A 14,005-nucleotide genomic window follows, 5' to 3' on the forward strand; every position below is an offset into this window, starting at 1 on the left:
CAGTGCTTGTGGAAGAAATGATATAAAAACGATAAAGCCGAGACCAAATTATTAATTAAAGTAGCCCAAATTACATGCAACCATTAACAAAGTAGCAGTTTACAATCAGCATGAGTCCAATATGCTATTTTCATATGTCACCAAAATAGCCAGCATTGAGGATTTCAAAACTAAACTAAGCTAGATAAGCTATACCAGTGCCGCCTCTATTCTTCTTAATGCCAGCCAGATGCACCCAATTGAGCCAATCACGAACCTCTGCTATAGCCCTTTCCTGCTCTCGCATATCGCCTAGCCTTCATGCATGCCTCATGACGGAAATCATATGAAGTAATTTTTTGTTCAGTTGTGAACAGATACAGGGGGCGGTGTTTGCATTCCTCGTGCTCACAATGTTGGCGGTCACGTTGGCTCTTCAAGAGATACAACGTTTTGAGATAGTCTGTTGCTGTTCGTGGTGCTATGCGAGCAACTAATAGGCAACAGTCACTGCGACGCTGCTGCATGCGCTGAATTCACGAACGCTGTGAGGCAGTATTGACAGTGCTTCAAGCCACGAACACGGAGCAAGAAGGAACAAATTTGATAGAAGTGTGACAATGAAGAGCGAAACACATCTATCACAACTCTGTGGGAAAGTGCTCGGACACACGTAGGTTGGCGAACTCACTCATGGGTCGACTCACTCGGACTCGCTTAGAATCAGATCGAGCCTTGAGTCGGAGTGAGTTCAGGTGAGTAATATTCTCTCCGAGCCTGAGTGAGTCCGGTTGAAGAAAAATTTTGTGAGCAGAAGTTCGAGTGAGTTTGGCTCAGGAAAATTTTGGTGAGTCCGAGTCCAAGTGCGGTCCAAAGTGCAAAATATATTTCTTTAGTGAGTCTGAGTCCCAATCATTTTTGCCGACTATAGGTCATATCTTGCCATCTTCAGCTTGCTAACAGCCTTACTTGGATTGATGTTTATACTGACATCTACTCACAGGTATTCCAAAGCAGTGTCGTTCATACACCATTTTAATATTTATTAATTAGAGGTGTAAGGTATGTGGGGGGGTGCCTTTACCTCCCTCTACCAACTCTTCCAAGAAAAACGACTTTACTGGTTTGGAAGCAGTCAGAACTAGTTTTCAAAGACAGTATGTCAAATGGCACCAAGAAGAGCACCGATTACATGAGATATTAAACAGCACTGACGGCACAGTTGAAGAATCTAATTCTAGGCTGACAAACTTATGAGTCAACTCACTCGGGCTCACTCAGACTCGGATCGAGTCGTGAGTCTGAGTGAGTCCGGGTGAGTAATGTTTTGGTGACTTTGAAACCGAGTGAGTCCGGTGGAAGAAAGTCCGGCTCAGGAAAATTTTCGCAAGTCTGAGAAGTCTGAGCGAGCCCAAAGCTCCAAATATATTTCACGAGCAAGTTTGAGTGAGCTCCACAAGTTTTGTCGACCTGTGAGTGTCACACAAGCAGCCCTACTCTACATGGGGCATTTTATCATGACCACTCCCTAAACTAAGACGGACTAGCAGCTCTCATTGAAAAGTGCATGTTTGCACTGGCATCGACAAAAATAAAGAAGGCATTGGCTACACAGCTAAAATGCCAGTTCTTGTGCGAAAGATGAAGTCCAAGCTGATAAACTGGTAAACGTAATCGGTTACACATCAAAATTCACAGCAACGGTTAGTAATAAGTATGATATGAAAATAATCTTTTTGTCAGATACAAATATACAGCTAAATTATATGTGTGTGTATGTGTGTGCATGTGTGTGTGTGTGTCATTCTATATTAAGTGTACCAGGTAAATTTCCGAAAGTAGTTATTGAGGTGTCAATTTTCTGGAAAAAAATTTGCGTTGCCTAGAGAGCACTTCATACTTCGGTCCAAAAGGGGAACCGTGTCAAGCTAAATAATTTATATACAATTACTGGTTTGAGCAATCACAACGAAACAAATTTTTGGTGTTAGTGCATTTTAGTGGCACTGGCCACAAAACGAAAAATTGTTCTTTTTTGTGTGTAAATTTCATTGCATTTACTGACATCTTTCATAAATAACATTCAATTTTCACTTTAAAACTCATTTTTCTCAAAACACAAATTTTGGCTTTTTTTTTTTCAATGTTTCCCTCATTTTTCGGGTATTTCTGGTGCTCTGATGACCATGAAATTTCGCCCAAATTTTTTACAGAGCATGAGAAATGCAACTATCTTTTTTGAATTTCAATATTTCTTATTTAACAAAAAAATTATCTGTAAACCTTTACTAGGGTAGGAGAAATGTAGACTTCCCGTATTAGAATTTTTCACGTCTATTACATATTTCGTATACACTTTCTAATTGGTTTCTTGCATTCTACACTTTATTTGATTCATTATAAACTATCAATGATAAAAAAATTACGGAAGTTTAGTGACGGAAAAAGAGGAGGGGGGGGGGGGGCAAAAGGCTTAAGGTTTTCCCTTTGTCATGTTCAATGATGATTGGCTGAGGTCATTTTGGAGCAGGTTTCTGTAGCAATGAAAAAAAGGTACCTTTTGGAGCGGGAAAAAAGGGATTTTGGACCAGCCAAAAGTGTATTTTAGATAGGAGAAAAAGGTTTTTGCAGCCACGAAAAGTGCATTTCGGAGCAGGAAAAAAAAAATGTTTACGACCAACCAAGACCGTAAATTAAAGCAGAGAATAAGGCTGTAGGAGATGCTAAAGGGTCACCACCGACTGGAAAAGCCGGATATGTGACAACTAAAACAGCTGAATAAAGTGCAACTAAGAGGCATTCCACAACATTCCATGCACGTACAGCTCGGACTACTCAGCGCGAAACCCCGAATAGTGCAGGACCGGCTATAAAGCAGACGTTTCTCACTACCCTTTATAATCCCATAAACTGCATGTACACACGTACTATCACTTATTGCGCAGCCACCAAGATAAAAGACCGGTTGTAATGCGGCTCAGATAAGTGAGGTAATGACCGCGCTTCTCAACAGAGGTACGCCGGCAGGGGAGGGACAGCGATGAAGGCGCTACGAAGAAGGAGGGGATGCAAAACTAACAAGGAGTGGAGTGCGAAAAAGAGAAAAAAATTAAAAGGAAGGAGGTTAGCTATGAAAAGTTTAAGTAACAGTGAAGATGGTCTACTTTAGGTGCTTACGTGGCCTCTTGGTTTATGCTAGGTCTTTCTTTGGCATAGACAACAGAGTCGAACGACAGCCCGTCACAGACCACGCGAGAATGTCCAAACTCAAGTACCAGAACTACTGTGCAAATCTGGCGTAGGCCTATCATCGCCAGTACTCTGTTCGCGCCACAGCAGGTAAACTTGGCGCGGTGACTGCGTGAACTATCTCCGTTGGTCGGCATAGATTGGCGGCGGCAGCTGCTCCTCGTCATATTCATGGCTGTGTGGAAGTAAACCCAGGTGGTGAGCAGCCAGCGCAGCCATGATATGGCCCCCTTTAGCCGCCATGGCAGTCATGAGCACCAGTGCAAAAGTTTCTTTTTATTTTGGCCGGACACACATTTTGCCTAGCTTCTCTGTTAAATAGAATGCGTCAAGAACACGCAGCGTGAAGACAGTTGTCTAGGCGTCAAAAAAGTCTATGCTCTGGATGCTTGCCGGGTGTTGACCGTCGGCATCCACGTCAGAAAATAGTTGCGACGCCATAGAGTGCAACATCGCGCGTCACGCTTTTCCGCAAATTAAAAGGCTTCGTGATGCGCCCTCTCACCTTTCCCACCATGCAAGCGAACTGCTTTACAACATGATGATTTGATTTGTTTATATGGTTCAACACTTCGAAGTGACAAAGGCTATGAGAGACACCTTACTGGAATACTATGGATAATTTTGACCACGTGATGTTCTACAATATGCACTGAAATTGTACAATACGCGAGCATCTGTAGCATTTCACTTCCACCAAAATGCAACTACTGCAGCCAAAGCTGATCCCACATCTTTTGGATTAGCAGCAGGCTTGCCAGGTTTGGCTACTTTGTTTCAAAGCGAACAATTTTCAGAACGAACAAGACACTAAGTCGGCAAACACGGCTATGGCATGCAAGCAACTAAAGGTGAAAATGCATGCATAGTTTTCAGCGAGCCAAAATGCGACACGTGGCAGACATTGGCATTGCCGTAGAATGCGTCTTGCATGCAAGCAGAGAGGTGTCCCCGCCTAACAAGCATGTGTCTTATACAGTATGTATATAACACAGTGAGATGATGGGAGCGTCTGCTATCCAATGCCCGTGATTCGACGTAGGTAACCACAATAATGATGCCGTCAAAAAGAACAGTACTGTGGTACTTAGGGAAGGCCATTATGAAGCAACCCTTCCTGTATGTCTTTATGAGATGCATAAGGTGATAGGAAAGGGCTTTTATGTCAGTGGATGAGTAAAATGCAAAAGGAAACATTTCTCCTCATCTGCTCGAGTTTAGAAGTCTGAGGTCTCATGACTTCACTTTTCATGCACCAATTCACAACATTCTTGTTGTATTCGTCTCATCATTGATTAGTATATGCGTTCTAATGCTAAATAAGGCAGTTACAAAAGTGTTGCAGGGGCCCTTCAAGTTGAAAAGTATACAGAATAGGACCCACTTCTCTCACTTGCCTATGTGCACAAGATCGCTCTTTATTCATTTATTTCAATAGCAAAAATACTACAGGTGAAAATGGTACAAATCCTGACAAATGCCATTGACACAACAGAGAATTTTGCAACCATAAAGGGGCCCTGTTACACAAATTAGGCATGTCATTTTCACCACTTTTTTGGTACTTTAGGATGCAGGGGTGTGGTAATGATATGTGGGGTTTAACGTCCCAAGCAGGGGTGTGGTAATGCAAGTAGGAAGATCGAAAACAAAGCAGTTATATATATATATATATATATATATATATATATATATATATAAACAAGCTACAAGGAAAGTCATCAAAGCGGCAATGCTGGCAAAATTTCACTATGTTGCAACATAGCCTCGTGACAATTTCATTATCCCGTAAAAACATAATTGAGTGATTACTGTTTTGATGGAAAACTACCCCCTACTTATTGGTTTCCCCAGCGTGCAGCCAAGAGTGACCACTGTGGAAAGTGGGAGGGTGGGGCTGAGCCCCCCCCCCCCCCCCCTACTTCTCGCAGTGGGGGGACTCGTGCCCCCTTGACCCCCGCCTGATACGCCTATACATACAATGGAAATTTTTGGCATGGAAAGTGAAATTTGGTCGTATGACGCAACAATCCACCACAAACCAGTGGCTGGTACACCCAACGTCACACACCAGTGGCTGTGCATTCTGATTGGCTTGACAAGCCAAGTCGCATCTCAGATTCTTATGGTCACAGCTAGGCCGCACAATTGTGTGCTAAAAATTATGAAAACGATCTCTACATTAGCAGGTACAAAAGGATTCCTGTTCTTTAATATCAACTTTTGAAAGCAATTGCAAAATGGTGCTAGGTACACTATGCATAGGCTTGCAAATGTCAATGCAAGATGAGAAGTCCGGTATAATCTCTATAAAAAGTGCATGGTGATAAGAAGCAACCAGTGACATTGATGGCAAAGTGAAGCGCACCGATTTTTACAATGCTTTCTGTGTTCTCGGTATCCAATACCGCACACACTCCAGTGTTATGAATGCCAGCAAAAAAAAAACGTTGCAGAAAACCTGGGCTAGAATTTTCGTTAAGGCAAGTCATCAGTGTTTAGCTATTTCTAAGGCCCACAATTTTTCATGCACTGAACAATAATTTAGTACAGAGTAAGCAAAAGTATGTAGCAACAAAAAGATAAAAAAAACTGCTTACCAATCTCAGTAAATCAAAGCAAAGGACGATGAGAAGAAAAAGAAGAGCTCATGTCACTAAATAAAACATCACTCACAAAAGTCAGACATGAAAATATAGAGTACGTAAGCAGAAACAACAGTGACACTTCATCACACATTTTTAGCTCATAACCAAGCAACTTCGAGCTTTATAGTAAAGACAGCGTCTGTCGTCTTCCGTCTTCTTTGTGTTCATCTAAATTTCAGCGCAGTTTTCCCTTCATTGCCTAATGAACTAACTTGCCTACGCCTTAACCTTTTTAGCAAGTTTTATATTGAGAAGACTGAAACTTTTAAAAAGTTGTTAAATTGAAAAATAATGTTTACTTTTTCAATTTGGAATGAACAATTTAAGCATTTTATTATTTATATAATAAAGATTACTCATAAACAAATAAGTAAAATTATAGAAATGCCAACACACCTTAAGATCTCGGTGAATCAAGCCATTGTCATGGACATATTCAACTGCACTGACAATCTGGTAGAATATGTCAAGAACAGACTCATAGTCACGATCAGTAGAATGAGCGTGCAGCCATTCTTTCAAGCTTTCTTTCTTGCATAGCTGCATCTGTAAGGCACATGGAAAAAAATTCAGAGAGCACTGCATGATTCATAGACTCTGTTCACAAGGGATGCTGCACAGAAGATCAGACGTTGAAATGCAATCAAGTTTATCTTTGTAGAATAGTCAGAAGAATACTGTTTCAGTGTGAGTAGCTTATGTTTTGAGAAGTCAAAAACGTTACTGGCACACCCGCAATATTTACTTTGAAGAACAACTGTGACATATGCATCGGCTGAAGAAACATCCTTACTTTTGTAGTTTTATCTTGTGCATATATTGTGTTGACATGATAGCAAGTAGTCAACAATGGCTGCTAAATGCCACTGGATGCTAGTTGCCATCTTCCATTGCTTTTCATTCTTCTGTTTGCAATTGCAAAAGCTGACGATAAGCTGGCTAGCTTATGACGGGCACTTTCTCAGTAAAGTGAGAAGTTGTATGTGTATAGTCCAGTGATCCTCTAATGGAGTTCCGTGGAACCCAGAGGGGTTAACAATGACCCATTGAAATTAAAGCAACGTACTTCATGCTGCACTGCTGTCTTGCGACTACCCGGCCCCCTTCTTTCTCTTACAAGGAGTCTCTCATCTATTCTAATGGTCCACAAGGGTCGCCGAAAATTCATGGCTGAGAAACACTGGTCTAGACAATTCACAAGCAGTGCAGCTTATCTATAGACAGGCACTTGAGTAGCGTGCAAGTATTACAGAGGTGCACATGCAGCTTTCTGGGCTGATGAGCTGAAAGAAAAAGACTAATACCTTCTCTCTCATATTATTACTCTTATTGCCAAATGTAAAATAGCAAACTAGGCAAACTCTAGTTAACCCTTCATGTGCCATCGAGACACACGCACCCCACTTTTCCATTTGCAGATAAGTTTTTCTCCCACGTCATCTGTTGTAATTAGCGCTGTGCTAAGTGGCTGTTACTGGAGTCTTTGTGTGCTAAAGAAAAATTGCTTTAGCGCACTTTAAAAATATGTGGTAGTACTACAATGTTGCTGAAATTTGTTCCACTTTTTACAAAAACTTCTGAACTTAGCTATAGAACTTACCATATAATATTCTGAATTTCTAGAGAAGCAATTTTAGCTCCTACTAACCATGCATTTCTGTAAAATTGTGTCGCAAGTCGATCGACAATTGCATCGAAACATAATCCTCAGCAAAATTGGCACATTCTTTGTTAAGCACTATTAGATATCAACACTAACATTTTGAAAGTGAAAAAAATGACAACAGAATTGGCAAAAAAATGGTTTGAGTATGCAGGGAAGTGAGCTTCACAAGAAGAGACCACAGCCCTCTACGAAGGCTTATAAGAGGCAACACAGCAGGTGGTGTTCTGCTGCTGTAAATGATGTATGCACAATGTTACTTAAAACAACTTGGAAAAGTGCCCTTCTGCATATTTATTCTGGCCACTTCATGCCAAATACCAGGAAATGTGATCACAAGATGTTGCTTTCATGAGTCAGTGGGACAATATATAATTTTAGTCAGAGGAACATGTGTCCAAATTTTTACAGTAAGTACTGGCTTGCTTCTGATGCAATTAGTTTTATACTATTTCTTTGTCGCTTACATTCACTACACACGACAACCAGTTTAAATACCATCATGTCAAAAATGTAGGCAAACCTACAAAGGGTTAACCTGCCTGCTTTTCCTTAATTCCCCATATCTTTCTCGGAGAGGTTGCCATAAAAGTTGAAATTTCAGGTACATGCTCAAAGAATGTTTCTGCTGCTGATAGCAAACTTCAATCTAACCTTTATTGGATAGCTAACCACTTCAAATGGTTCATTATATGAAAAATCAGCCAGGAGTAATAAAAGACTACATGTCCAGTTTAATGTTAGCTAAGCTGCGAAAAGAAGACTGCAGTGGGACATTGTATGCTTAGAAGTACCACAATTTTCGGTTGTTGAAGCCTTTTCGCAAATGGGAAAATTTGCTTCAAGAGGAATATCAGAGAATATGAATTAAACAAGTTCAATTTTGAGTTAAAGGAGAGCCTTGCAATGGGAAAGCTGTTACTGCTTCTCAGAACATCCCAGTAAGTCTTTTCGAGCATGCTAAGTCTCTATAACAATTTTTTCGGTGCTTTGCTCATAGTACACAAAACCAAGAGTGCCAACGAAGCGGCTGTATCAAGGCTGCATCAGCTCTGATGCCAGTCCGGCAGAGACTTCTTCCTAATATTTAAGTGCAAGACAAGCCAGAATGGTCACTGTTTCGGCGATGTTACCACCACTCAACGGGCTGTCAATGAGCCTCTTGACAGAACTTATGGCAGCTGATTTTAAGGGTGCCTTTAAAGCGTGGGAATTGCATTAAAATTGGTGTCCCAATTTCCAAATAAATTATTTTGAAGAAATGGAATACAGCAGACTCTCTTTAAACAGAACATGAAAGAACCAGAAAAATATGTTCTATTTACCAGGAGTTCTATTTACTGAAAGATGACCAGGGGTGCAGAATGCAAGAACAAAACCAATCTTGCAAGGTGCACTTCTTCCATTTACGAAGATTTACATTTACTATGAGTATACTGTATGTACTCATCGGATTGACAAATGCTTATTACCAGACCCAGTCTTATTACTTTACAGTCAGCCACTGTCTGAAGTGCTCCGGCTATTTTTGATCAATGCGTCCATAGATCTTCCTATCAATTGACATTAAAGCATCTTCTGTTTAAAGATAGCTCGATATAAAAGAAAATTCCATTTATCCTAGATTGAAATAGTCAGACATATAAATAGTCAGAAATAGTCAGAAATAGTCAGACTATATTTCACCAATATTTGCAAATTTGAAGCGATAAAAAAATACCCTGTATGTGATTGACTGACTTTTGAAGTACATGAAAGGTTCAGACAAATTGTTTTATACTACTGAGCAATTACTCTTACATTTAGGTCCCTTATATATATTACACTCACATAAAATTTTAAACAGAGAACACCCCCCATCATTCACTTATACATACCTGAATGTATAAGTACACTTTCATGGGTGTTTGCTCAGGCAGCGACAAACTCTTTGGCCGCTCCCCATTTTCCTTGGGTTTCGCTGAAGATTTTGAAATGGACTGCTCCTTGACATCCTTGCCAGAGTGCTCAAACTGAATCATTGAGTCATCTTCGTCAGTAGCTGCATATGCAGAAAAAGGCACGCACAAGGAACGATCATCCGATGTGTGGCGATCAGTGGTGATGCCACTTGATGAAGAGTTCATGGAAGACAGCACTGCACTGCCGTGCCCAATGTCTCCAAATGAAAATTGGTCCTCAAAAGGCCGCAACGGATTGAAAGGACGTGTGGCATTCCCCCAAGAAGAGTCCTTTGCAGCCGATGTGGTGGTCTTATCAAAGGACGAGGAGGTTGTGCATGTGTCAAAGCTGCAAAATAAATAAAAAGTTTACAAAACGGTGACACATTCCTGATATGTTAGCGTTTTTTTTTATATAAAGCAGAAGGCTGGAAGGCCATATCATTAACAGATATAGTATCATGACGCATGACATAAGAAACCTGATGGTCAATGCAGTAATATTCTCTTTTGCCACTTCCCAGGTTCTATCTAGCAGCGCGCTGGTTCCTCTTGCAAATGCAACAAGCAATTCGAACTTCACGCTCAAGATGAAATGGCATCACACTATCATTAATTTAGCACTATTTGTACACCATACTGACTGAATGGACAAGCACCTGAGGATGTTAAGCAGGCAGGATTCCGAGACTGATGCTAAAAAGGTTGAGCAGTGATATTCAAAAATATTCAGTAACTGTAATTTCATCTGTTCAGAAATTGGGCCTTCTAGAGCAAAAAAAAATTAAAGAGTAAAAAATTCCCTTAAAACATTGGTTCATATAAACAAATCTTTTTCCCAAGGTTGCTTAGCAGTGCAATGCAGTGTTGCGGAATGAGTGCCTCCATTCCATTCCGATCTCATTCAGAGGAATTAAGACTTGCTGCAATTCCATTCCTTTTCATTCTTCGAAATGAAAAAATTGACCCTTTCCCACTCCAGGAATGACGTGACCGTCCAATTCCATTCCTTCAATTCCTCAATGTATGAAATCCATAATGATGGCTTTATTCGGTCAAGAATGAACGAAATCATAAATACAGTGTCATGAGATGCATTAAGAACTGCAAAAGTATGTAAAACATGTTGAGGGTCAGTATTTTGGTGGCATATCTCGTGCAGTAAAACCACTCTAAATAAATTCCTATAGGAGCAGTTCTCCCGCTACGTATAGTATTTGCATGGTCAGCATGTTTGAAGGAATGGTGATATTTTAATTGTTTAAGCTTAAATTTGTTAATGATAAACTGATGACATAGTGTATTTTCATGTTGACAAAAGTAGTATTCAAGAAGACTCTGCAGTTTTGCCCCTCGTCTCGAGCGGTCGTGAATATGAAGAAAAATAAAATTTGTTTGATGAGGAACAAAATGCTCTAGATCTGCTGGTATTACATGAAACAGTCCACCACCGCTCGGGCACCTAGTGCCTTTGCATCCAATATGGAATACCTGCAGGGCCACACTGCTCATTAGCACTCACGCTTGTTAAGCACGCCTTGCAAGCACGGATGGGGTGAGGAGAAGTTTGTGTTCACCTGTACGCAGATATGCCATGTCTTTCTTGTCGCAAAGGCTATTCAGGTTTGTCAGGTACTAAACTGCTCGTGAGATAAAGATCAGACCGTGCATAAAGTGTTCGCCCCTATCTTATGGGGTATCAATCAGAACCAACGTGCGAGGATAATTTGTTTCTCCCTTCAGTATCTGCTGAGATAATGCCTTTGTTTGTATGCCAACTTATGCCGCAGTTTCTCTTCTGAAATTGGAAGATTGTTCACACTTCCACATCATGCCTACCCTTGGCTTTGGCTAACTAAAGGTGCCTCTACAGAAAGCGTTCTGGCCTTCAACTTCGATAGAGCATGTACTCAGGCCTACATGACTAACTTCAGCATTATATTACAGTAGTAGCTATTAAAGGTGTAGAAAAATACTCTCAATGTCCTCATTGCTTGGCGCTGCGAACACAGATACGTGCCGAGTCGTAGGAACGAAGCGAAGTTACAAAAAAAAAGATAACGATAATAATGAAATAATCCCACCCCGGAGCACTGGGAGTGCGAGATGGCCAGTTCTCAACACGAGATTCAGGAATGTCTGATTTCCTGGGCTTGATCTCCCGATTGCCTGATTTTCCTAACACGTTTGGCAATCGGTCGCTAGTTCTTTTGTCACTAGGTTTACTTCATAAAAAGTGCCTGAGCGTTCTCGAGGTTTTTAAGTGCTTCAATAAAGCTTGCAAGCACTGCAAGGAGCTAAAAACTTTATTTTGGTTTCATTCATCGAAATTTTACAACAAAATTTCACGAGTTAAATGATCGATTTGTCATTTATATTTCAAACTTGAATTATGACTGAACCGCTCCTTGAACGGGTGGCTTTAAAAAAAAAAAAAGAGAGAGGTAAGGCTATCACCGTCTACCTAACTATGTGTTGCGCTTCACAAACATGAACTGCTCAAGCTTGAACCGCTGGACACAGGAGCCTGTGTGGTAGTGCATTATGGCAGTGCTTCCCTAGCCCCCAACACGAGTGGCGGCGGCGACGCCGCCACCCAGGCCTTTCCCCCGCCCCCCTAGAACAGAACGAACGTGGGTTTAGTTTGATGCGCGAGTTTTCTTCGAGAATCGGGGAGACCCCGCCATGGCCGTGGTTAGGTGGGCTTTCCTGCTTCAGGCGGCTTCCGAAACCAATGAATTCAAGAGTTCATCTCTCTCTGTCTGTATGTAGGAGGAGTGCACACAGTTCATCATGTACTCGCGCACGATCATGGGCCAGCTTGTTGAGGTTTGGGAAATCTTCGAGAACGTTCTTCCCCATGTGTGCAGGAAACCAAGTGATAACATGATAACCTGGACAAGCCCTCTATTCTAGAATGGAGGCCGCCTCTCGAGCGAGGTTGCCCGATTGGTAAGCTCTAATTGCGTCTCTTGAGGCAGTGTAAATATAGGAACGCTCTGGGTCGGACAAGGCCCGCGCAACCGCGATTTGCTATGCTATAACCGGGGTGGCCGCCTTTACCGAGGCGGAGGAGCGAAGCACTCCCCTCCTGTCTATAACCGACAGCACGAACATTCTACTGTTACCGTACTGCGCTGCGTCGACAAACACGGCAGAGTCAATATCATCCGAAACTCTATTCAGGATGGCTCGTGCACGGGCTTTGCTCCTACCCTCGTTAGGTTGTGGACGTACGTTTAGCGGGAAGGGCCCCACCATGTAGGTCGCCCTTGTTTCCCGACTCAGTGTTGTTCGCCATTCCTCTGTAAGCCTAGAAGACATGCCGACCTTGTCAAGGATTCTCTTGCCTGCCGAGGTCGACGATTAGGAGTACTTCTTTTAACATTGAACTTCTTCACCTCTTGTTGGAGAGCCCATTTTTCAGGACACGCAAAATAAGTCCTTGGCCTCGTACTTGGGCTGCTTCGCCAGCATTGCCATCAGCGGAGAGTGCGGTCACACAGGAACTCGGCACAGAAAGCACCTGTAACATCAAGCTAAAGAACCAGACTGAATCGTTCCTCAACAAAATGATAATCAACTGCTCAACGATGTCGCACACCAACGAGAACAAAGCAACAAAATAACACCGCCAAACCCATACGCAAAGAAAAGATGTTTGACCAGTCTCGAGTCAAGCCAAGTCAATAATTGATGTTCATGGCAGTGCTGCATTTGAGGTTCACTTTTGTTCCGAATGGGTCTCTCTGTTTCGTTTTGTTCTCGAGCCTCACCAGGGGCCCGAAAGTTGCAAAATTTTCCAATTCGCGGTCAAATCTGTCCAAAATAACAAGCACCCGGTATCAAAGTGCCGCGAAGCATTTTGTTGCTTGTTTTGTGCATGCCAGCCAGCAGCTTTATCTCTTTTGATAATACCAACACATGTCGCAATTTATCTGGCATGATCGCGGTCAGGTGCTTGACGCTGTTCCAGGGGGCGTGTCTCAAGTGATTGACGCTGCCTGGAAATTCAGCGTGCTATCGCCCGACGGCTGCTGAACACATCGTTCCCCACCACCAAAACCGAGCTGTGCAGTTTTTTTCTTAGTGGCGCAAGCCCGCCTAATAAACGTTTTCTCTTCCATTGTTACAAGCCTCCCTGTCTTCTGTGCCATCACTAGTACGTGACATCTAGTTGAGGTGCGTGGTATGCACAAGAGTAATCCTGCAATGGCCACCACAGAGAACAAGGACGCTGAAGGTACCTACTCGAAGCAGTTGGCGTCTCCGAAACTTACCACCTGAGCTGGGACTGCTACCAGATCCCACGCGACCACGAAAAAGAGCTTCCGCATACACCATGAGTGACCGCCGACATCCACCCCCATTATTTTGCAACAGTCCCGCATGCCCCCAACTTTCCATGGTTATGCCCGCTGAAGACCCAGAAGAATGGCTGGACCTATTTGAACAGGTGGCTACAATCAACAGGTGGGATGGATGAAGAAATAAAGCTGCAATACGTGTACTTTTCGCTAGACGGG

The 14,005-nt window shown here is 42.2% G+C and overlaps 1 protein-coding gene across 4 annotated transcripts in view; it reads right to left on the minus strand.

Moving 5' to 3' along the window:
* Positions 1–14,005, minus strand: part of LOC119175844 (eukaryotic translation initiation factor 2-alpha kinase 3) — an 87,585-nt gene that overhangs the window by 29,909 nt on the left and 43,671 nt on the right. For all 4 annotated transcript variants that reach the window (XR_012886639.1, XM_075876282.1, XM_037426846.2 and 1 more), the window contains 2 exons: positions 9,417–9,828; positions 6,273–6,422 (listed from right to left, as the gene is read on the minus strand). Coding sequence is in view for 3 of the 4 variants with exons in the window: in XM_075876282.1 (XP_075732397.1) it covers positions 6,273–6,422; positions 9,417–9,828 (562 nt within the window). In the remaining variant the exon portion in view is untranslated. The remainder of the gene's footprint in view (positions 1–6,272; positions 6,423–9,416; positions 9,829–14,005) is intronic.

The sequence above is a fragment of the Rhipicephalus microplus genome, chromosome X, assembly GCF_043290135.1.
Source record: "Rhipicephalus microplus isolate Deutch F79 chromosome X, USDA_Rmic, whole genome shotgun sequence".
Taxonomy (NCBI): domain Eukaryota; kingdom Metazoa; phylum Arthropoda; class Arachnida; order Ixodida; family Ixodidae; genus Rhipicephalus; species Rhipicephalus microplus.